The sequence below is a fragment of the Bombina bombina genome, chromosome 5 (assembly GCF_027579735.1).
Source record: "Bombina bombina isolate aBomBom1 chromosome 5, aBomBom1.pri, whole genome shotgun sequence".
NCBI lineage: Eukaryota > Metazoa > Chordata > Amphibia > Anura > Bombinatoridae > Bombina > Bombina bombina.
Genome location: NC_069503.1, coordinates 689,274,364 through 689,300,581, shown reverse-complemented (window position 1 = coordinate 689,300,581; position 26,218 = coordinate 689,274,364). Strand labels below are relative to the sequence as shown.

General features: G+C 36.4%; 1 protein-coding gene across 2 annotated transcripts in view; it reads right to left on the bottom strand.

The window, feature by feature from the left end:
* Positions 1 to 254: 254 nt before the first annotated feature.
* The window catches only part of NQO2 (N-ribosyldihydronicotinamide:quinone reductase 2), a 41,132-nt gene continuing 15,168 nt past the window's right edge, over positions 255 to 26,218 (bottom strand). For both annotated transcript variants that reach the window (XM_053713093.1, XM_053713094.1), the window contains exons 2-6: positions 16,946 to 17,110; positions 11,757 to 11,887; positions 9,631 to 9,744; positions 7,684 to 7,785; positions 255 to 767 (exon numbers count right to left, since the gene is read on the bottom strand). In XM_053713093.1, coding sequence (XP_053569068.1) covers positions 594 to 767; positions 7,684 to 7,785; positions 9,631 to 9,744; positions 11,757 to 11,887; positions 16,946 to 17,110 — 686 coding nt within the window. In that variant the 3' untranslated portion in view covers positions 255 to 593. The remainder of the gene's footprint in view (positions 768 to 7,683; positions 7,786 to 9,630; positions 9,745 to 11,756; positions 11,888 to 16,945; positions 17,111 to 26,218) is intronic.

The window sequence follows — 26,218 nt, the reverse complement described above, 5'->3', positions numbered from 1 at the left end:
CAGTTTTCCACAGCTCCCCCTAGTAGTTTAATAGACATTAACAATAAAAGGCATGAGTGGTAGAAATTAGTGGGAGTGAGATAAGTAGAATATAGCTTCCCTTAAAGACACTATGGCAGATAGCAACAAAACAGGATAGGAATAGACAAAAGAAAAGAAGGGTAAAATGCAGGAGGAGCATTATAAATAAGGGGAACACAGAGCAATAGCAAAAGTAAAATAAGTAGTGTAAAAAGAGGAAGACAACACACAAACAAAAAGCAATACAAAATTTAATAATGTCTGGAGAATCATCTAACAATTTTTTGAAGTAACAGAACATCAGAAATCATATTAATCAGTGCTTATGCTTAAGCATCACATTCCAGTTAAATAAATGGCCAATAACCAATAAAGTATATTAAATTCTCTATAACTGACAGGTACATTTATAACTTGAATATGATCTATACAGTGTACGTTTGCATAGCATTCACTAACATCAAATTGTAGTTCATTTTCATTGCATTTCCTATTATTTCAGCCATGAAAGAAACTGCTGCTATATTGATTTATTCCTTACGGATCTTTACCCACTTGATTTATTGTTAAATCTATTTGAACAAGCAAGATGAGGTGCAGTCAATAGGCTTTTCATCCCAAATGTTTTCCAGTCTCTGAGCCCATAAAGTGATAATTTCTTTCCTTTTTTCTTCAGTGACCAACTCTGGTGCATATGCGATATGTGGTACCAGAACTTTAATACCACAGAAATGCAGTATGCCGTGCTGAGAAATGAACAATAAACAATATCAATACAATTAGCATCCATTTATAAAATATATTTAATGGCTTTTAAAGAGATGAGAAACTATTTTTTTCTTTCAGTTTACCTCTATTATCTAATTTGCTTTGTTCTCTTAGTATCTTTTGTTGAAAATAACTAGGTAGGCTCAGGAGCCACAATGCACTACTGGTAATACAGGAGAAAAAATGACAGGCACTGCAGTCCAGGTTAATATGCATATTATTGATTGTTTAAATGTGTATTTATAGCATCATTGTATTACCTGTATTGTGTCTATGAGTAAGCGCCTGTAGGGGGCGGGAAACGCGTCAGACAGTCACCTGTGTGTCACCCTTACCTGTTGTGAGTTACCTTTACTTTGGTCTCCTACTTCTTGGATTGGTATTTACCTTCTTTATCTTTGAATAAACTGAACTTTTTATATGCATATTAACCTGGACTGCAGTGCCTGTCATTTTTTCTCCTGTATTACTTTGATGCTGGATTCGGCATACACCGACTACGGCACTCCTAGGGCAGCCCTAAGCGGCCTTGCGGCCCCCAAGTATACTTCCGGTTGGACGGACTGAGGAAGCGTCTGTGTTCGAGCAGTAAGATTCAACACGCTTTTGCTTCACACAACAAGGATCCAAAGAATCTGAACTCGCACAGAAGTAACTTACAGCTATATATTAGGTGGTCGGAAATCGGGCAGATGTGAGTATATCAGCGGCATACTAATTATTTACAAGCCGTGGAAAAGTTTGTCTAATCTTATGCCCAATCTTTACTTCGAATACCACTGAACATTGTATTGCATACATGGAACTGTTTGTTTACAAAACTTGCTGTAAGTTTAATTAAATTACACTTCATTATTCACTTTGATGGTCACAGCCCTAGTATTTCAGGTTTTTGCTAAGATCGATTGAAGGAATTTTAAGTTTCAACGGTCTGTATACTCACACAACATGGCAGGGGTAAACACAGATGCAGCAGAAGCTATTGGGGATAGCATTGCTTTAATGGACTCTGGTTCAGCACAAGAATTTATTAATCCAGAAATGTTTTTCCAAATGAGCCATAGACAAAATTATTTTGATCAGATTTTTTCAATGCAAGATAAACCACTTGATAACCCAGATATGAAACGACAATTTAAGTCATTAGAAAATGCAATGTCCAATGATTTGAGATTAATGTGGGACATTGTAGCATTTAACAAATACATAGACTCACAAAGGATCCCTAGAGGACTCCGTATTAAAAAATATCCCTCTTTTTCATTTGACAATACTGAGGATATGGAGGAGTGGAACACAGCACTCACAGAGTGCTCCTTCAAATTAATTAATATTCTCATACGTGTTAAGAATAGGAAACGTACGACACTAAGTAACACTATTGGAGAATTGAAGGAAGATTTAAAGCAGTACTCAGCCTCCACAAAATATGAAACATTACAGAAACAACTCAGTGATAACATTGCCAAACAAGATAAAGAGCAAGCCAAAAGAAAAGGGAAAAAATTCCTGAGGGACAAAGAGGACTATGAGTTAGACAAAGTTTATAACTGGGCAGCATTGAGAAAACTACAGAGGAACAACAGGAACAAATACAAAAAACAACAGAAATTACTAAGGAATGAGAATACAACACATGAAGACTCATCAGTCTCTACTGCTCATACTCCCAAATCCATACTAAAGAAAAGGAATGGTCATAAGAAGGTGGTTTTCAGTGGTTCAGAAGGAGAAAATTCTGAGACAGATTCGTCCTTTGCAGTAACATCCTATGGTTCAACACCCTCTTCTTCTCCATCTTCTGTCACTTCTTCTCTTTCCCCTCCATCTTCTTCTACTATTTTTTTACAGGAAACGTAGAGGGACAAATCGCAGACCACGTTATCAGGGGTGAGACCCAAGACGAGACAGATGTCCCACGTAGAATTGGAAGAAGAAAGAGATGGAGGAAACAAAGGAGCAGGAAAGATGAAAAAAAAGAAGGGACATTAAATGACTGTTTGCCGAATCCACAAGGGGACAGTTCAATAAATAATAAAGATAGCACTGGTTTGAGCATAATTAACCTGTCTCAGCATAATCTTAATGTTGATGAAAAGAAAGTTTTAAGCAAGGGATTAGGTTTTGCTCCCACGTCAATTTTTTCTTATTTTAACACCTTACTTGATCTTAATAAATGTATTAGGAAACTGGCTCTTAAACGCTATGTCTCCCTTACTAGAGATCCTACAGGGGAGGCCCCACAGGGAACTGTGAATTCTCCTATTCAACCACACTCAGAGAGTACACATTTATTGTTCAGTGAGGCCTGCTCAGTAGTACAACTTGCAGATCTCTATAGTGGAGAAAGAAGTGTTACACTACCTTCTGACCTCTTGAAGCCTGAAAAGCTGAGATCTGATTTTTATCCAGTGCAATACAGGGGCCCACACCTCAATGCATATCAGAGGCTAATCCAGGAAGACATCTTGCGGCTTAACAGCATGCAGGATGAACAAGCTGCCCCCCAAAATCTGAGTCGTAAAGAGGGACTAGCTTTAAAGTCACTCAAGAATAATGAACAGATTATCATTCGCAACTCGGACAAAGGGGGCAGCATTGTAGTCGTGGATAGGGAGGCCTATTTCAATGAGGCTGTTTCACAATTCTCAGACACTAAAGTATATCAGAAACTCCTTGGGAATCCAACTGTTCATTATAAAAATGAGTTGGTCAGACTGTTAAAGGAAGGTGTACAATTAGGTGTCTTTAAAGAAACAGACATTGAAAATATAGTTCCCAGCAACCCTCTCATTCCTATTTTCTACCATGTCCCCAAGGTTCATAAGGACCCCACCAATCCTCCAGGGAGGCCTATTGTCTCTGGGGTGGGGTCACTTCTTGAACCTTTGGGGTCATGGCTAGATTGTATCCTCCAGCCTTTGGCTATCAAACAACTATCTTATTTGAGAGATAGCTCCCTCCTGATACACACTATTCAATCCATTGTTTGGGAACCCCAGTATACTTGACTGGTTGTGGATATCAGCTCTCTCTACACCTCTATACCACAGCATCTAGGTATAGAGGCTGTAGAATTTTTCTTAGATCGAGAGCTAACCCTTGAACATGAAATAAAAAAGTATATAGGGGATATTTTACGATTTGCATTATCCCATAATTATTTCATGTTTGAAAATGTGTTCTACAGGCAGATTTGCGGGACGGCCATGGGGGCAAAATTTGCCCCCGCATTCGCAAATCTCTATGTTTCTTGGTGGGAACTTACTTATGTTTATAGTGTCCTCAACCCTTGGTTAGAGGACATATTACTATTTGTGAGGTTCATAGATGACCTTTTGATTATCTTTAAGAGGCCTGTGGATGAAGTTTTGTTCAAGACTTTTTTGAGTTTCTTGGATAATAATTTCATGAACCTTAAGTTCACAGGCAATTTTAGTCAAATAGAGGTCAACTATTTGGACCTCACTTTATTCAGTGAGGGCAACAGAGCATACACCAAAACATACCGTAAACCTAGTGCAGGTAACACAATACTGCATGCTACCTCTCAACACCCTAGCCATCTTATTAAAGCTGTCCCTAGAGGACAGTTTATAAGATTAAAAAGGAATACACAGTCTTTAGAGACGTATGAAACACAGTCTCTAGAACTTAAAAATAGATTAATTGCTAGAGGCTATAGTGCAGTAGCTCTTGAAAAATGCAGAGTCGAGATTAAATCCTATGATACTAGCATACGGCAACCATGTAATAATTCCTTTGGTGAAGCTGTTGTTTTCACTACTGAATTTAGTAGCCAATATGACAAGATAGCCAAAATTCTTAAAAAACACCTTCATGTTCTTCAAGGGGATACCATCTTAGCTCCTTTAATTCAGAATTGTCGATTTGTGGCAAAAAAGCCGAAAACTTTAGCTCGTAGCGTCTCCCCTAGTCAGGTAGTTAGAAAAAACTTGAGAGGTACACAATGGTTGAATAGACATGGAAGTTTCAAATGCCTTAGTAGAAATTGTGGCATGTGTTCCTCAGTTACAGTGGGCAACCATTTTGAAAGCAGCAATACACACATAAGATATACTACTAACTTTTATGCAAACTGTGGTACAACCTTTGTTGTGTACCTTTTAACTTGTAATCTTTGCCAATGCCAATACGTTGGTCAGACCTCTAGAGAGGTCAGACGAAGGTTTGGTGAACACCTCAGGGACACCAGGAACTATGTCAAGGAATCTGCCGTTGCAAATCATTTCAATGGAGAACATTTTACAAATATAGCAAATTTATCTATCAGTATTATTGACATAGCTCTTGTGCCACCTAGAGGAGGTAACAGGTATACAATTTTACAAAGGAAAGAAATCTATTGGATCCTACAGCTTCAAACTAGAAGCCCAATGGGCATTAACAGAGAATGTGACATTGACTATTTTATCAATGACACATAATCTGATATTCAATTACCCATTATGTAAATGTATTCTTTATTCCACTGTTATTACTTTCCATTCTTTGTTTTAATGTCTAAGGTATTAACCATAATATGTTTGTATACATAATTACAAAAGTCGGGATTTAGATTGTGTAAATAATATTTAAATATGTTTTTTGCTTTACACATAGTATTCTTATATACAAGGATGTCTATATTACATCTTAGCTCATCCTTCAGATTATTATTTATACAATAGATATCAGGCTTATTTTAGTTTGTTTTGATTAATTGTCTTGTTCCTTTGTTGTCCCCTGGTTTCTTATTAATATATATGTTAGATTTTGTCTAATGCCCCTAAGATCATATATATATTCATTTGCTGAACAAATTTGGATAATTTAATAATAAGATTTATAGATCAGAGCACTTAGATATATACATTCAGTCTGTATATTTTCCCTTTCTTAGCTTCTTATTCATACAAATATGTTCTTGCTTGCTATAGTATTAACATACACTGATCCTAGCTATGTTTTTTAGTTCAGGCTCTATTGGGTTAACTCCCATTCTTAATTTATTGTTTAAATGTGTATTTATAGCATAATTGTATTACCTGTATTGTGTCTATGAGTAAGCGCCTGTAGGGGGCGCGAAACGCGTCAGACAGTCACCTGTGTGTCACCCTTACCTGTTGTGAGTTACCTTTACTTTGGTCTCCTACTTCTTGGATTGGTATTTACCTTCTTTATCTTTGAATAAACTGAACTTTTTATATGCATATTAACCTGGACTGCAGTGCCTGTCATTTTTTCTCCTGTATTACTCTGATGCTGGATTCGGCATACACCGACTACGGCACTCCTAGGGCAGCCCTAAGCGGCCTTGCGGCCCCCAGGTATACTTCCGGTTGGACGGACTGAGGAAGCGTCTGTGTTCGAGCAGTAAGATTCAACACGCTTTTAATGCACTACTGGTAGCTATCTGCTGATTGGTGGCTGTATATATATGTATATATATATATATATATCTATACATACATATATACACACACACACCTTTTTGTCATTGGTTCACCCAGTGTGTTAAAGGGACAGTCTAGTCAATATTAAATTGTCATGATTCAGATACTTTCTAATTGACTTTTATCATTAAATTTGCTTTGTTCACTTGGTGGTATTTTTGAAAAGCTAAACCTAGGTAGGCTCAAACTGATTTCTAAACTGTTGAAAACCGCCTCATAGCACAGAGCATTATGAAAGTTTTTCACAGTTAGACAGTACTAGTTCATGTGTGTCATATAGATAACATTGTGCTCACTCCCGTGGAGTTATTTAGGAGTCTGCACTGATTGGCTAACTGCATGTCTGTCAAAAGCACTGAGATAAGGGGGCAGTCTGCAGAGGCTTAGATACAAGGTAATCACAGAGGTAAAACATATATTAATGTAACCATGTTGGCCGTGCAAAACTGGGGAATGGGTAAAGGGATTATCTATCTTTTTAAACAATAATTTTGGTGTAGACTGTCCCTTTAAGCTAGCTTCCTGTAGTGCAATGCTGATCCTTCAACAAAGAATACCAAAGGAACGAAGTATAATTTCTAATTGAAGTAAATTGGAAAGATGTTTAAAATGGCATACTCTATCTGAACCATGAAATAAAAATTTTGGGTTTCATATCCCTTTAATAACGGCAAGTGAGGGAGGTATTAATGTCCAAAACATTAGTAGAGAAGGGTGTAGTTTCTTTATCATGTGCTTATTAAGACCAAATTTTTTTTTTGTTTGTTTGTTTTTGGAGGACAAAAAAGTAACAATAAAACTTTAACATCACTTTATTTTTTTTACAAATGATTGCAAAAAGGGTTAATCTTCTGCACCAAGCAAATTTATGTGTGGCTACAGCTCCCACATTTAAGATTATGTTGAACCCTTTTACTCGAGTTAAAACTGTTACATCCAGGAATTTTTAGAATATTAAAATGATCTAATACATTAGAGGATATTCTAATAAATCACAGTATTATGCTTATTTCAACAACTTGGTTAAACTAGCCACATGTATGATACAAAACAATTCAATACATAATTTAAACTATTACATTTTAGCATGTGCCAACTAAACTGTACACAGTTTAGCATGTGCCAACTAAAAGGCAGGAATAAACATCAGCTTCACACATGCAATTGTTAGAATCACACCCACATACAGTCAACACTAATACAGCACTTGTTTCTATACACTATTGGGGTAATCCAGGATCAGCCAAGCTATGCCCCATGCAATCTGGCACCCTAAGAAATTGCAATATATGTGATCAAACTGGTTGTAGCTAGAGAACTGCACACCTGAGACAAAAAGACAAGTGGAACTTTGTTCCTTCTCAGTGCCAAATTCTACAAATTTTGGGAATTGAACAGATTTGCCCTTACTCTCTAACACCTGAATATAAATACTCACATGTATTGGCCAAATCACCAACTGTATGTCTCCCTTTGCTCCCTCTTTAGAATACATTTCTTTAGTCCCACCGGTAGTGAATGATAGTAATGCTTTCTTACCCTGTAGAGTAGGGCAAATAAATGGTTACTTACTGAAATATTCAAAAAAAGGACATATGAAGCTATTAAAAAAGCAGAGGTCATATTTTGTAGGTGTACATAAGGCAACAAGCAGCATTAGGTCAGCTCTGCATTCTGATTCTTAGAGCCATGCATTGTGTCTAAAGAGCTCTAGGTTCCAGATAAGCATTTGGGTTATGTTACCTAAAAATGTGTGGGGGGGGGGGGAGGCAGATGTAACAACCCCTCCTAAGTGACCCTATGTTGCCCACATATGAGAAAATATATATATATATATATCAATCATGAAGAATGAAGACTCAGCTTTCCATAATTCAACACAATTTTATTGTCAGTGAGTTACATCCCAACTTTTCAGCCCACACCTGGGCCTTTCTCAAGGTAACAATCTCACCCCCACCTTCCCATTATATACACACCATTGATGAAATAAATATTATATATATATATATATATATATATACATACACCGTATACACACACACACATATATATATACAGTAGATAGACAGACAGACACACATAGGAGCCTTTTTCAAGACAATATGACCCCAATGACTTACTGTCTTGAAAAAGGCTCCTATTTGAGCACAAATGTTGAAAGGGTGTAATATATATATATATATATATATATATATATAGCGTAATCCAAGCATTACCCGGGTAAAACAGATATTACCCAAGTGGCTGTGGGTAAAGCCCAATGTAACATCCTAAATCTCCTCAGAGTCATCGACTCACTGCATCAAACATATTTATGATGCACTGTAATTCCCCATCTTCATTATCTTTTTTGCCTTCACCTGGGAGGTTCAAGGGGGGCGAAGCTCCCCTTGTAAACCTCATTCTCCAAGGTTCACTTGGGGTGGATGCCAAAGGATCAGCGGGGCGCCTTCCTTGAACCCCTCAGGCGGAGGGAAAACAATAGTGTAGATAGGGGAAGTTACATTACATTAGGATTTACCCACAGATGCTTGGGTAATGTCGGTTTTACCTGGGTAATTCTAGGATTACCCGGATTCCTGACTTTACCTGTAACAATATATAAGAGTCACTAATGTATTTCTTGTTTATTCGCAATGTGTGTGTATATATATATATATATATATATATATATATATATATATATATATATATACATACACACACACATATATATATAGAAAGTAAAAATTAAACGTGCAAGAATCAGAGCATGTCATTTTACGATACTTTTAAAATCACTTATTTTTAAATGTGCTTTGTTCACTTGGTATCCTTTGCTGAAAAAGAATACACACATATCCTTCACTAGTGGGAGATAGCTTCTGATTGGTGCCTGCACACATTTGTCTCTTGTGAGTAGCTAACTAGATGTGCTCAGCTAGCTGCCAGCAATTTATTTCTGCTCCTTCAGCAAAGGATAACAGGAGAATGAAGCACATTTCATAATAAAAGTAAATTTGAAAGTTGTTTAATAATGATATGTTCTATCCGAATAATGAATTAAATGTTTGGGGTTTTCTGTCCCTTTAAGCATAAACGCCCACAGGTCAGTCTTTTGATGCCTAACTAGCCACTATTTTTTAAATGCATGCAGCACACATGTACAACCTAAAACTCACTCCGCCTTTCTAAAAATTCTTTGAGGGACCTCACCGTACTGACGAGAAATCTTAGCTCATCACTATTAATGACTTAGTACAGACATCAGTGTAATATGCACACCAAAAGTAATTATAAAGAGAGAATCCCTTATATTAAATAGCGGTCTCTGTGACATGGTCAACATTTTCTGCTTACATTTATAAAGGGAATTTTTGTATTCCCTTTAATAAAAACATACCTGCAATAGGCCATCACAGCGATGTGAAGGGACATTAAAGGCAAAGCCTTTTATGAAGACCCGATCTATCCAACCCTTCATGATAGCAGGAAAGCTGAACCAGTACAATGGGAACTAGGTAAAAAAACAAGGAGTAGAAAAGTGTCAGCTACTGTATGTATATTTGTAAAAATAGTTACATTGGTATTGACACGTTTTGTTTACAGTACTGACTTAAAAGCCACAATGGTTTTCAAACACCCATATATTACAAATAGAGATCTCTAAGAAACATAAAACACCATTTTTGTTTTTTTTACTTAAAAGTTAAAGGGCCACTAAACCCAAAATCTTTCTTTCATGATTCAGATAGAGAATAGAAATTTAAACAACATTACAATTTACTTCTATTATTTATTTTGCTTCATTTTTTAGATATCCTTATTTGAAGAAAAAGCAATGTGCATGGGTGAGCCAATCACATGAGGCTTCTATGTGCAGCAACCAATCAGCAGCTGCTGAGCATATCTAGATATGCTTTCAGCAAAGAATATCAACAGAATAAAACAAATGAGATAATAGAAGTAAATTAGAAAGATGTTTAAAATTGCATTCTCTTTCTAAATCATGAAAGAAAAAATGTGGGTCTCATGTCCTGTTAAGTTAAAGCTAACATAAGGAGCAGGGGAGCAGGTTTGTGCACAACACACACATGTACAAGTTGCTCTCTATTTTTTTAGCGCAATAAGTTTTAAAATACATTTTTTGGATGAAACAGGGCATACACCATTTAAAAAAAAAAAAAAAGTTTCCAATTTACTTCTTTAATGAAATTTACTTTGTTCCAATGATATTCTGTGTTATAGAGATACCTAGGCAGACATCTGGAGCACTACATGGCAGGAAATAGTGCTGTTATCTAGACTTCTTGCAAATGGATAACATTCTTGCAAAACTCAACAAAAAGATACTAAGAGAATGAAGAAAAATAAATGATAATAGCAGAAAATGAGAAAGTTGTTTAAAATTGCATGCTCTATCTGAATCATTAATTACAATGTTGTGGTTTCATATCCCTTTAAGGAACTTTGTGCCTAACAGAAATAGATGGTCAAATATTGTTTGACTAAAGTCCACATGCTACGGTACCTGCAGATTGCTTTAATGTATCAAAACATTGGTATCAGTTTTACTGTAGAGGCATAAGGATGTTGGATTTTTCTTGTGACACTTTTTTTTGTCTTGAATGGAATGTGTTACCGTTTTGCAGAGTTTCAGGATGTGAGCACATTGCTGATACTCTCAACAGCAACTGGATCAGAATAATTTGTGGTTTCTGGTAGCTGCAGTGGCTTGGGATGTAGTGGTGTCTCTAGAACAAAATCAGATAATAGAACTAACTCTCAGACTGGACTGGTGCACACACATTCCCCTTCGGTAGCATTACCAGCATAAACTGGGCACATTTCCTATACCATTGTATTTAAGTCCTAACTTTAGCCTTCCTTGCTGGATTCTAATATTTCTTGCACTTTCATAAATTAGAATTGCTTTCCATGAAAGTGAACTATAAATCTTTAGCAGTACTAGACAATTTTCTGATGAACAGGAGAGTGCCACATTTTGTAAATTTATGTTTTTTTGCAATGATTCAAAAGTCTTTTACAGAGGCTGTCCGATTCCATTTTTTGGACACACTGAGGCAGCTTCTAAGACCTACCTGTTAATATTGGGACAAATATGGTTAAGAGGAGTGGGAGACAAGAATGTTCACCTAGAACAAACTATATATTTTGTATATGTTTTTCTTTGTATAGCAGACCTACCACTGAAGATTTAGGTAGTAGCACATTGTGTGTACCGGGTGCAGAGGACCCTTGCAGTTCTAGAATACAGCAGAGCTTTGTTCAAGACCACCTTTAAGTTTGATGGTTGGGCATTGGAGACAGCTATTTGAGTTGGTTCAGTTATGCTAATTTGTTTAGTCTGTCAGAAATGTTGGTAATTTACACTGGGACCATTGAGTGAAACAACAAAATGTATGGAAGTCCATACTTAAAGCTGTAATGAGAAAATGGTCTAATGCTATATAACCCTTTAAAAATAATTGTACTGATACATTTGACTTATTTTAGGAGTATAATCACCTGGAATATTATTAAATCAGCATCCTGGATTTTTTTCTGTTCCTTTGTGATTTCCTCACACAATAACCCAGACTTGAATGCTTCCGTTGTCTCAGTTGCATAATTGAAGTGCTCGGGATTGCAGAGGTCTCCTGCCAAATGCGGAATATACAAACATGACCATCACTCAGAATGATCAAGAATCGTAATGTGAGAAGTGACATCATGAAACAGCTAACTTCCTGCTAGAGATAGTACTGTGTAATGTAAATCCTTTAACAAAATGCAGTAGTCATAAAGTAAATCTGATACAAGATATTCTTTTTGAGAGCTGACCTGTATCTAATTGTGAGCTCAGGTTTGCACTTAGATTCCTGGCTCCGATCCACCCTGTGTCACACATTTTTCCTATTACAAACAAATATACAATTTGTTCTATTTTAAATTGTATTAATCACATTCAATTTAAATCAAGCCCTATACATCTGAATTTAATTAGGTTGATATGTATCTAAAATATCATGTAGCTCCCAAAAATAGTGTTCCTGGTATGTCCATTTTATTCAGTAGAGGCAATGGTCTATAACTCTCCATCCCTCATAGGTTATGTATCTCTTTATAAAGCTTGTACACAAGTGCAGATGTTGAATCTCATTATATGGTGTTCTAAATCAAATATGTCCTTTTTAGCTTTGGAAAGTCAATAAAAAGGGTCAATGACTGGCCATTAGTCTGTACCAATGTGCTTTCGCCCCCTCTGGAAGTAAAGGGTTTAAGGTCTACTCCTTTAAAGGGATACTAAACCCAATTTTTTTCTTTCATGATTCAGATTGAGCAACTTTCTAATTTACTCCTATTATCAATTTTTCTTCATTCTCTTGCTATCTTTACTTGAAAAAAGAAGGCATCTACGCTAAGGAGCCAGACAGTTTTTGGTTCAGACCCTGGACAGCACTTGTTTATTGGTGGCTGACATTTAGCCATCAATCAGCAAGAACAACCCAGGGTGTGAACCAAAAATGGTCCGGCTTCTAAACTTACATTCTTGCTTTTCAAATAAAGATAGCAAGAGAATGAAGAAACTTTGATAATAGGAGTAAAATTAGAAAGTTGCTTAAAATTGCATGCTCTATCTGAATCATGAAAGAAAAAATTTGGGTTCAGTGTCCCTTTACAGAAGGAGTTCTAAAGAATAATGGCAATTTTGGTTAGAAAAATATAACACTACCTGTACCTTTTATATACTAAGGATGTGTTAGTTATGCATTTAAATGAATCACTTCCAGTCACATATTTCTGTGATTTAAAAAAAATAAAAGGAACATACAAAGTTAACACTTCAGTTTCTTTCCCTGAACATAAAGGCGTGCTCTCAAACCGTATTTGTTTGTGATTTACTAACTCTGGCTATATCACTTAACTTTTACATGAGAAAAAAAAAAAAAAAGTGTAGGAGCAAGAGGCTGGAATGCAAGTAGCTTGACTTATGCTCAAATCCCACATACATTTTTCTTTTTAAATCACAAAAACATATTATAAACCCTGGAGTGGCAGTGATGCACTGAACATTAGACATTGCTTCCCTATCCTATTAAATACGTTATGTATTGTAAGCAGTTATAAAAGCAGTGTCCTCAAATATTTTTAAATTGGTCAACATAACATAGTTGTGCCAGATTTATGTATTCACTGTATTCCTGTTTAGAGACCAAGGGCGCGATCCGATATAGATCGTAGTTTGCGGCGCAAGCGACGAAACCCCGCTGCCCGTAATTTCAGCTCGCAACTCGAGCTATACTCCTATATACGGCGCCGTCAGATGCTAAAGTGCCGTAAGTCTGACAAACCAGCGACGTCCAGAAATCTGCGTAAGTACAAATTTCTGGAGTCGCCAGTGACTTACGGCACTTTAGAAACCTCCGGCACCTACAAAACCTGACTAAATTATTAAATCTCCCGTACTGTCTAACACGCCTCCCAAACATAGCCTGACATATCTAACCCTCTATCCGCTATCCCCCCTCACTCTCATAATAATAAAAAATGTTTTAACCCCTAAAGCACCGCTCCCAGACCCCGCCGCCACCTAATAAAGTTATTAACCACTAAACCGCCGCTCCCGGACCGCGCCGCCACCAAATAAAGTTATTAACCCCTAAACCGCCACTCCCGGACCCCGCTGCCACCTACATTAAACTACCCCCTAATGTGAGCTCCTACCCGCCGCCACCTACATTAAACTACCCCCTAATGTGAGCCCCTTACACCGCCGCCAGCTACATTAAACTACCCCCTAATGTGAGCTCCTACCCCGCCGCCAGCTATATTAAAATTATTAACCCCTAATCTAATCCCCCTACTCTGCCGCCAGCTATATTAAATGTATTAACCCCTAATCTAATCCCCCTACACCGCCGCCACCTATATTAAATAGATGAACTCCTAATCTAATCCCCCTACCCCGCCGCCAGCTATATTAAAATTATTAACCCCTAATTTAATCCCCCTACACCGCCGCCAGCTATATTAAATATATTAACCCCTAATCTAATCCCCTACACCGCCGCCAGCTATATTAAATGTATTAACCCCTAATCTAATCCCCCTACAGCGCCGCCAGCTATATTAAATGTATTAACCCCTAATCTAATCCCCCTACACCGCCGCCAGCTATATTAAATTAATTAACCCCTAATCTAATCCCCCTAAAGTAATCACCTCTATTACCAGCCCTTAAAAGGGCCTTTTGCGTGACATTGCCCCAAAGTAACAGCTCTATTGCCAGCCCTTAAAAGGGCTTTTTGCGGGGCATGCCCCAAAGAAATCAGCTCTTTTACCAGCCCTTAAAAGGGCTTTTTGAGGGGCATTGTCACAAAGTTATCAGCTCTTCTGCATTTTGCAGCTCTTGAATCTGATTGGCTGATTCAATCAGCCAATCGGATTTTTCCTACCTTAATTCTGATTGGCTGATAGAATCCTATCAGCCAATCGGAATTCGACGGACGCCATCTTGGATGATGTCATTTAAAGGAACCTCATTCATCAGGAAGTCGTCGTGCCGGATGGATGTTCCGCGTTTTCAGGAGCGAAGAAAGAAGATTGAAGATGCCACTTGATTGAAGACATAGCCCGGATGGAAGACTTCTTCTCTGCCGCTTGATTGAAGACATCGCCCGGATGGAAGACTTCTACTTTGTCGCTTGATTGAAGACATCGCCCGGATGGAAGACTTCTTCTCTGCCGCTTGATTGAAGACATTGCCCGGATCAGATGAAGAGTTCGGCCCGGCTGGGTGAAGACAAGGTAGGGAGATCTTCAGGGGGGTAGTGTTAGGTTTATTTAAGGGGGGTTTGAGTTAGAGTAGGGGTATGTGGGTGGTGGGTTGAAATGTTTGGGGGTGGTATTGTGTTTTTTTTTACAGGCAAAAGAGCTGATTTCTTTGGGACATGCCCCGCAAAAAGCCCATTTTTATTTTAGAATAGGGTAGGGCATTTTTTTTATTTTGGGGGCTTTGTTATTTTATTAGGGGGCTTAGAATAGGTGTAATTAGCTTAAAATTCTTGTAATCTTTTTTTATTTTTTGTAATTTAGTGTTTTTTTTTGTAATTTAGTTAGTTTGCAGTTTATTTAGTTTATTTGTAGTTCATTTAATTTATTGATAGTGTAGGTGTATTTGTAACTTAGGTTAGTATTTATTTTACAGGTAAACGGGTAATTATTTTAACTAGGTAGCTATTAAATAGTTATTAACTATTTAATAGCTATTGTACCTAGTTAAAATAAATACCAAGTTACCTGTAAAATAAATATAAACCCTAAAATAGCTACAATGTAATTATTAATTACATTGTAGCTATCTTAGGGTTTATTTTATAGGTAAGTATTTAGATTTAAATAGGAATATTTTAATTAATAATATTAATATTAATTAGATTTATTTTAGTAAAGGATGTTAGAGTTAGATAGGGTTATTATACTTAATATATATATGTAATATAATAACGATATTAACTATATTAACCCTAATATAATTAGGGTTAATATAGTTAATATATATAATATAATAACTATATTAACTATATTAACCCTAATATAATTAGGGTTAATATAGTTAATATATATAATATAATAACTATATTAACCCTAATATAATTAGGGTTAATATAGTTAATATAGCTGGCAGCGGTGTAGTGGGATTAGATTAGGGTTTAATACATTTAATATAGGTGGCGGTGGTGTAGGGGGATTAGATTAGGGGGTAATACATTTATTATAGGTGGCGGCGGTGTAGGGGGATTTAGATTAGATGCAAAAGAGCTGATTACTTTGTGACAATGCCCCGCAAAAAGCCCTTTTAAGGGCTGGTAAAAGAGCTGATTTCTTTGGGGCATGCCCTGCAAAAAGCCCTTTTAAGGGCTGGCAATAGAGCTGCTACTTTGGGGCAATGTCACGCAAAAGGCCCTTTTAAGGGCTGGTAATAGAGGTGATTACTTTAGGGGGATTAGATTAGGGGTTAATGTATTTAATATAGCTGGCGGTGGTGTAGGGGGATTAGATTAGGGGTTAAAACATTAGGAGGTAGTTTAATGTCGCTGGCGGCGGGGTAGGAGCTCACATTAGGGGGTATGTAATGTAGCTGACGACGGTGTAGGGGGATCGCATTAGGGGGTTATACTTTTAATGTAGGTGGCGGCGGGGTCCGGGAGTGGCGGTTTAGGGGTTAAATACTTTATTAGGGATTGCGGCGGGGGATCGCGGTTGACAGGTAGATAGACATTGCGCATGCGTTAGGTGTTAGCTTATATTTAGCAGTTTGCGGTTGACAGGTAGATAGACATTGCGCATGAGTTAGGTGTTAGGTTTTATTTTGCAGGTAGTTTAGGGAGTTACGGGGCTCCAATAGACAGCGTAAGTCTTGCTACGCCTGCAATTTGTGGCGAGGTGAAAATGGAGTAAGATTTCTCCATTTTCGCCACGTAAGTCCTTACGCTGTATATTGGATACCAAACTGCACAGGTTTGGTATACCTGTCTATGGCCCAAAAAACTACGGGCGAAGGCAGAAATATACGAGCGTAACTTCTAGGTTACGCCGTATATAGGATACCAAACCCGCGCAAATTTTGGCGTCGCCGGATTCTGCAGGCAACGCTGTATATCAGATCGGGCCCATAATGTTAGCACATTACAGTAAATTCATTTTAATTGTACCTAGAACGTCATTTTTGGTTGCAACTGCATTAAACTCCATTGCGTATAGGTCTGATACAATAACACGGTATCCTCTCTTATGGAATACATCAACTGCAGCATCTTTTAAAGATCCGTTCATAGATCGGGGGTCCTGATGTGCATACACTATTAGTACTGTTTTGCCTGAAAAATGGAAGAAGACAGTCGATTAACAGTTAAAACATAATTTAGAAAACACAATTCTTAAGATCTTAAAAGGGACATACCTGCCAAAACAGGAATCCACACAAATACATTTCAGTTTTGAACAGAAGCATTTTTGTAATATAAATGTATTAGCAAAAATTCTTCTAATAAAAGCTATAGCTGTTTCAAAAGTGTATTTAAGTATGAACTGTGCACCAGCATTTTAAACACAGCACTTGCTCAGAGAGTCTAAGGTGCTTGTACCATCTGGTAATAACTCAATTTGTTAATTGCTGACATAATACAAGCCCAACTGGTGCTCTGAGCAGCTGCATTATTTAAAATGCTGGTGCACTGAGAATATCTAGCTATGCTTCACATGCACGTGCATAGAAAAATGTAAACACTAAAACAGTGATAACTTTTAATAGAAGCATTTTTTACAATACATGTATATTGCAAATACGTTTCTATTCAAAGATTGAATTAATCTAAATGCATTTAAAATTTGACCGGAATGTCCCTTTAATTTCAAAAGTTGTACTTTAATAACCTTCTGGATCATGTACAATTCCTGAACAGCACAATCAATTTATGTATTTTAATATGGCATTTATTATGTTGCTTAAATGCCTACATTTTCAACATTTAACTTTTTTGACTTAAAATGAAGGTAAAGTTTTGGCATCCATAAATCGTATTTATAATCCTTTTACTATGTCAAATCCAGTCGCTAGGTTTTTAAAAAAAATTTTTTTAATTTATTTATGTATTTTTCTACCTAAAGTTTTATTACCGTTGCCTTCCGATTCTCCTCCCATTCACCATTTCCGGCTTTCTGATACTGTGACGTATAGAGAGGTCCCACCCGCTCTATACGTGTCTACTAAGCTTGTGCACATCGAGCATCTAATAACCTCGCATGCGCATCCTTTTTTCACTATCATCTTTGCGCATGCGGTAATCGCGGTTATTGCCCTCTGCAGCGCATGTGTCAATACTCTGCAACATAGTATTGAATGAGTTACGAGATTCATTCAATACTATATTTGTCAAGACAGAGACTAGTTGTGTGATTAGTGATCATTCGTTGCCGTCAATTTTGAACTCATTGTAAGTATGACAATACAACCCCATCGATTACTTATATAACACAACTGTCTGCATATATTTATTATTCATTTTATCATGAATCTTGGTGTTTAAAAATGTAATCAATCAATAACCAGAAATATATTATTTTATACAAAGCTTTCTATTCTAAGAACAGTTTGTAAATGATATATTATGTATATAGCGGCTAATACCGATCATACTTTCCAATTGATATGTATATTTAAAACTTTGTTTTATTGATTTAAACTTTTTGTTAAAATTTTAAAAGTCATTTCTCATTTTCAGATATATCTGTAACACGCTAAAGGATGCAAAATAAGATCAAATATTACAAATACAATTATATTTAGCAATGAATCTTATCTATTTGCTAATAACAATTAATTTTATATTTATTATGATCAATATCGATTTCTCTACAATGTTTTACACATAGATAATATAAAAAATTCATGAAATGCATTATATAATCTAAATGTATTTACTTTATAGTGTATATTATTCATCAAAAACCTAGTATCTGTACAAATAATAGATATCATAATTTTAATATAATTTTCAAAACCTTTAAAATTATCTATACTATTATTATATGTCAATAAAAAACAAAACAAAAAATATATACATATATTTATATATTATTTTATAATTGTACATAATGTTTTTTTCAAATATATAACAGTTATATATATATATATATATATATATATATATATATATATACACACATTAAATGTGTGGTAACATTTTTTCTATGTATTTATTAAATATCTTTTAAAGTATTTATATTCTATCATAATTTTGTTGTTGTTGTTTTTGTGTTATGTCTATTGCTCTCTCTCTCTCTCCCTCCCTATCTCTTGCTCTATCTATTTCTCTCTCTCTCTCTCTCTATATATATATATATATATATAATTTTTTTATTCTAAAGTTCTATTCAACTCTCTTTTTTTCATTTGCTCTCTTTCTGTCACTCTTTATCTCTCTCTTTTTCCAAACAATCTTTTTCAGACACTCTTTATCTCTATATAGTTCTCTCGCTCTCTTTTTCTCTCAATTGATCTCTCATTTTCGCTGTCTATCTCTCTTATTTTCAATTTTTGTCTTTCTATCTTTTTATATCACTCTGTATTTCTGTTACTCTTTATCTCTCTCTCTATTTCTATCTATTTTTTATCTCTCTCTCTTTTTCCCTATCTCTCTCTATTATTTTTTAACTATCTATTTTAAAAACACTGTCTTTCTGTTACTCCTAATCTCTCTTTCTCTCTATCACTCTCTTTCACTATTTATTTATCTCTATTTGTATCTCTCTCTATTTCTCTCTCTCTCTATTTTTTGCTCTTTCTCTATCTCATTTTCATTCACTCTTTCTCTCACTGTTTATCTCTCCTTTTTCACACTCTGTCTCTCTTTATCCCTCTCTGTCTCTCTTTCTTTCTCTCTCTTGCTCTCTCTCTCTCTCTCTCTCTCTCTCTCTTTCACTATCTCTCTCTCTCTATCTATGTTAATTTATATGTTTCTAATTATAAATGTTTTTATAAAATTATTCTCTTTCTGTCACTCTCTCTCTCTCTCTCTCTCTCTCACTTTCTCACTCTCTCTCTTTCTCTCTCTCTCTCTTTTATGTTTTCAATCTTTCCCTTTACCTCTCTCTTTTAATCATTGTATTTCTCCCATTCTTTACCTATATATTTTTCTAAATCTATCTATCTATCTATCTCTATCTCTGTTTTTGTCTCTTTTTTTCTCTCTATCTATCGCTATATCTCACTCTATATGTCTCTCCATGTCTGTTTATTTCTCTCAAATATTATCTATTTATGTATATTTTGCTCTCTCTCTCTTTATATCTATGTTGATATTTTTCAATTTCACTCTCAGTGTCTTTATTTATCTTTGTCTATACAACCCTCATTAACACTCCCCCTTCCCTTTTGTTTGCCAATACTTTTAGTTCTATCTTGAAAGTAAATCCAATAGAAAACAACATGATTTATGGTCTTGTTTTTCAAGGAATTGAAAACAAAATGATTTATAGGAAGTGACTCAGACTCACATACTATTATACTCACAATCGTCTTTTCTATCTAATCACTTACACCTAGATTTAGAGTTTTGCGTTAGCCATCCAAACCAGCGTTAAGGGGTCCTAACGCTGGTTTTGGCCGCCCGCTGGTATTTTGAGTCAGTCAGGAAAGGGTCTAACGCTCACTTTCCAGCCGCAACTTTTCCATACCGCAGATCCCCTTACGCCAATTGTGTATCCTATCTTTTCAATGGGATCTTCCTAACGCCGGTATTTAGAGTCTTGGCTGAAGTGAGCGTTAGAACTCTAACGACAAGACTCCAGTCGCAGAAAAAAATCAGGAGTTAAGAGCTTTATGGGCTAACGCCGGTTCAAAAAGCTCTTAACTACTGTGCTCTAAAGTACACTAACACCCATGAACTACCTATGCACCCCTAAACCGAGGTCCCCCCACATCGCCGCCACTATAATTAAATTTTTTAACCCCTAATCTGCCGACCGCACACCGCCGCAACCTACATTATCCCTATGTACCCCTAATCTGCTGCCCCTAACATCGCCGACACCTACATAATATTTATTAACCCCTAATCTGCCCCGCCCAACGTCGCCGCTACCTACCTACACTTATCTGCTGCCGACCGGACCTTGCCACCACTATAATAAATGTATTAACCCTTAAACCGCCTCACTCCCGCCTCAAAAACCCTATAATAAATAGTATTAACCCCTAATCTGCCCTCCCTAACATCGCCGACACCTAACTTCAAGTATTAACCCCTAATCTGCCGACCGCTACTATAATAAATGTATAAACCCCTAAAGCTAAGTCTAACCCTAACTCTAACACCCCCCTAAGTTAAATATAATTTAAATCTAACGAAATAAAATAAATCTTATTAAATAAATTAATCCTATTTAAAGCTAAATACTTACCTGTAAAATAAACCCTAATATAGCTACAATATAACGAATAATTATATTGTAGCTATTTTAGGATTTATATTTATTTTACAGGCAACTTTGTATTTATTTTAACTAGGCACAATAGCTATTAAATAGTTATTAACTATTTAATAGCTAACTAGTTAAAATAATTACAAAATTACCTGTAAAATAAATCCTAACCTAAGTTACAAATACACCTAACACTACACTATCAATAAATTAATTAACTAAACTATCTACAATTATCTACAATTAAATCAACTAAACTAAATTACAAAAACAAACAAACACTAAATTACAAAAAATAAAAAAAGATTACAAAAATTTTAAACTAATTACACCTACTCTAAGCCCCCTAAAAACATAACAAAGCCCCCAAAATAAAAAAATGCCCTACCCTATTCTAAAATAAAAAGTTTACAGCTCTTTTACCTTACCAGCCCTTAAAAGGGCCTTTTGCGGGGCACGCTCCAAAGAAATCAGCTCTTTTGCCTGTAAAAAAAAAACATACAATACCCCCCCAACATTACAACCCACCACCCACATACCCCTAATCTAATCCAAACCCCCCTTAAAAAAACCTAACACTAAGCCCCTGAAGATCTTCCTACCTTATCTTCACCACGCCGGGTATCACCGATCCGTCCAGAAGAGGGTCCGAAGTCTTCATCCTATCCGGCAAGAAGAGGTCCTCCAGAGGGTCCGAAGTCTTCATCCTATCCGGCAAGAAGAGGACATCTGGACCGGTAGACATGTTCATCCAGGCGGCGTCTTCTATCTTCATCCATCCGCCAATCAACCAATCAGATTGAGCTCGCATTCTATAGGCTGATCGGAACAGCCAATAGAATGCAAGCTCAATCTGATTGGCTGATTGGATCAGCCAATCGGATTGAACTTGAATCTGATTGGCTGATTCAATCAGCCAATCAGATTTTTCCTACCTTAATTCCGATTGGCTGATAGAATCCTATCAGCCAATCAGAATTCGAGGGACGCCATCTTGGATGACGTCACTTAAAGGAACCTTCATTCGTCGGGAGTCACCGGAAGAAGAGGATGGATTCGCGTCGGCTGCTTCAAGATGGTCCCGCTCCGCGCCGGATGGATGAAGATAGAAGACGCCGCCTGGATGAACATGTATACATGGATAGGATGAAGACTTCGGACCCTCTGGAGGACCTCTTCTTGCCGGATAGGATGAAGACTTCGGACCCTCTTCTGGACGGATCGGTGATACCCGGCGTGGTGAAGATAAGGTAGGGAGATCTTCAGGGGCTTAGTGTTAGGTTTTTTAAGGGGGGTTTGGGTTAGATTAGGGGTATGTGGGTGGTGGGTTATAATGTTGGGGGGGTATTGTATGTTTTTTTAAAATGCAAAAGAGCTGATAACTTTGGGGCATGCCCCGCAAAAGGCCCTTTTAAGGGCTGGTAAGGTAAAAGAGCTGTTAACTTTTTATTTTAGAATAGGGTAGGGCATTAGGGCATTTTTTTATTTTGGGGGGCTTTGTTATTTTTTTAGGGGGCTTAGAGTAGGTGTAATTAGTTTAAAATTCTTTTATTTATTTTTATTTTTTGTAATTTAGTGGGTTTTTTTGTAATTTAGTTTAGTTGATTTAATTGTAGATAATTGTAGATAGTTTAGTTAATTAATTTATTGATAGTGTAATGTTAGGTGTATTTGTAACTTAGGCTAGGATTTATTTTACAGGCAATTTTGTAATTATTTTAACTAGGTAGCTATTAAATAGTTAATAACTATATAATAGCTATTGTACCTAGTTAAAATAAATACAAAGTTGCCTGTAAATTAAATATAAATCCTAAAATAGCTACAATATAATTATTCGTTATATTGTAGCTATATTAGGGTTTATTTTACAGGTATTTAGCTTTAAATAGGATTAATTTATTTAATAAGATTTATTTTATTTCATTAGATTTAATTATATTTAATTTAGGGGGGTGTTAGGGTTAGGGTTAGACTTAGCTTTAGGGGTTAATACATTTATTATAGTAGTGGCGAGGTCCGGTTGGCAGATTAGGGGTTAATACTTGAAGTTAGGTGTCGGCGATGTTAGGGAGGGCAGATTGGGGGTTAATACTATTTATTATAGGGTTTTTGAGGCGGGAGTGAGGCGGTTTAAGGGTTAATACATTTATTATAGTGGCGGCGAAGTCCGGTCAGAAGATTAGGGGTTAATAAGTGTAGGTAGGTAGCGGCGACGTTGGGGACGGCAGATTAGGGGTTAATAAATATAATATAGGGGTCGGCGATGTTAGGAGCAGCAGATTAGGGGTACATAGCTATAATGTAGGTGGCGGCGGTGTCCGGAGCGGCAGATTAGGGGTTAATTGTGTAATGCAGGTGTCAGCGATAGTGGGGGCGGCAGATTAGGGGTTAATAAGTGTAAGGTTAGGGGTGTTTAGACTCGGGGTACATGTTAGGGTGTTAAGTGCAGACTTAGGAAGTGTTTCTCCATAGGAAACAATGGGGCTGCGTTAGGAGCTGAACGCTGCTTTTTTGCAGGTGTTAGGTTTTTTTTCAGCTTAAACTGCCCCATTGTTTCCTATGGGGGAATCGTGCATGAGCACGTTTTTTAAGCTGGCCGCGTCCGTAAACAACGCTGGTATTGAGAGTTGAAGTGGCGGTAAATTATGCTCTACGCTCCCTTTTTGGAGCGTAACGCAGCCCTTCAGAGAACTCTAAATACCAGCGTTGTTTAAAAGGTGCGGGGGAAAAAATATATGCGTAGCTAACGTACCCCTTTGGCCGCAAAACTCTAAATCTAGCGGTTATTCTTTAAAAATACATATTTCCAAATTCTATTTATCTTATCTAATACATTACAACTCAATGTTATAAAAATAAAATAGTTTATAATTTCCATTATTAACAATTTTTTTATTAAAAATATTTGTTAATTTTTTTTTATATTTATCTTTATTAAATATATATAAACAATCAATAAACTTATTATATGTAATAACTGCCAAAAATTATCCAAATTTTCATGCAACAATTAAAAATTTAAAGAACATTAGATTTTTAACATAAATACTTTAAAATAATTTTTATTTATTTACATTTGCTATTATTTTCATTGTTATTATTATGTTATTATTTACTAAAGGTTCAGTAATGCAAAATTGATTTCAAATTTAACACATGGTTTTGACAATTACAATTACTCTCTATCTCTCTCTCTATCTCTCTCTATCTATCTATCTCTGCCTGTTTCTCTCTCTCTTTTCACTCTCTCTCTATCTCTCAATTTCTCTCTCTCTCTCTCTCTCTCTCAATTTCTCTATCTCTGTCTCTCTATCACTTTTTCTCTCTCACTTTCTCTCTCTCTCTCTCTCTCTCTCTCTCTCTCCTTCTCTCTCTCACTTGCTCTCTCTCACTTTCTCTCTCTCTCTCACACTTTCTCTCTCACTCTCAATTTCTCTCACTCTCAATTTCTCTCTCTCTCTCTCTCTCTCTCTCTCTCACATTCTCTCTCTCTCACTCACTCTCTCTATCTCTCTCTCACTTTCTCTCTCTATCTCTCACATTCTCTATCTATCTCTCTCACTTTCTCTCTCTCTCTCACTTTCTCTTACTTTCTCTCTCTCTCACTCTCTCTCTCTATCTCTCACTTTCTCTCTCTCTCTCTCTCTCTCTCTCTCTCTCACTTTCTCTCTCTCTCACTTTCTCTCTCTCTCACTTTCTCTCTCTCTCACTTTCTCTCTCTCTCACTTTCTCTCTCTCTCTCTGACTTTCTATCTATCTATCTCTCTCACTTTCTCTCGCTCTTTCTCTCTCTCACTTTATCTGTCTCTGTTTTTCTCTCTATCTCTCACTGTCTCTATTTCTCTCACTTTCTCTCTATCATTCTCTCTCTCTCACTCTCATTCTCTCTCACACTTTCTCTCTATCTCTCACTGTCTCTCATTCTTTCTCTCTCTCTCTCTCTCTCTCTCTCACACACTTTCTCTCTATCTCTCACTGTTTCTCTCTCTCTCACTCTCTCTCTCTCTCATTTTCTCTCTATCTCTCTCTATCTCTCACTGTTTCTCTCTCACTCTCTCTCTCATTCTCTCTCTCTCTTACTTTCTCTCTATCGCTCTCTATCTCTCATTGTTTCTCTCTCTCTCACTTTCTCTCTCTCTCACTTTCGCTCTATCTCTCTCTATCTCTCACTGTTTCTCTCTCTCTCTCACTCTCTCTTACTTTCTCTCTATCTCTCTCTATCTCTCACTGTTTCTCTCGCTCTCACTTTCTCTCTCTCACTTTATCTGTCTCTCTTTCTATCTCTCTCTATCTCTCATTGTCTCTATTTCTCTCACTTTATCTCTCTCTCTCTCATTCTCTCTCTCTCTTTCATTTTCTCTCTATCTCTCACTGTCTCTCTCTCTCTCTCTCTCTCTCTCACTTTCTCTCTCTCTCTCACTATATCTCTCACTGTCTCTCTCTCTCTATATATATATATATATATATCTCACTGTCTCTCTCTCTCTCTCTCTCACTTTCTCTCTCTCTCACTTCCTCTAGCTCTTTCTCTCTCTCTCACTTTCTCTCTCATTTTTTCAATCTCTCTCTCACTTTCTCTCTCTCTCTTTCTCTCTCTCTCTCTCTCTCTCTCTCTCTCTCTCTCTCTCTCTCTCTCACACACTTTCTATCTCTCTCTCTCTGTCTCTCTCTCTATCACCTATAAAAAAAAAATATTAACCTGGTATTGCCTATATTAAACTTTAATCTAAAGATAAGAATATATTTAATTTATTTATTTTATTTAAATATGTTTTTTGATATCATTATGTACAAATTGTAATTGATTTTATTAAATTAAAAAATTATATATTTCTAAACATAAATTACACTGAAAATCTATTGATAATTCTATCAAATTGTAACCATAAAATGAATCACATACTCCACTCAGTCCCTCAATTTTTAAATTTTCTTCCTTTAGTCAATACTTCTTTTCAATACCCTTTTTTAATTTATTGCTCTCTATTTTTTCTTACGTT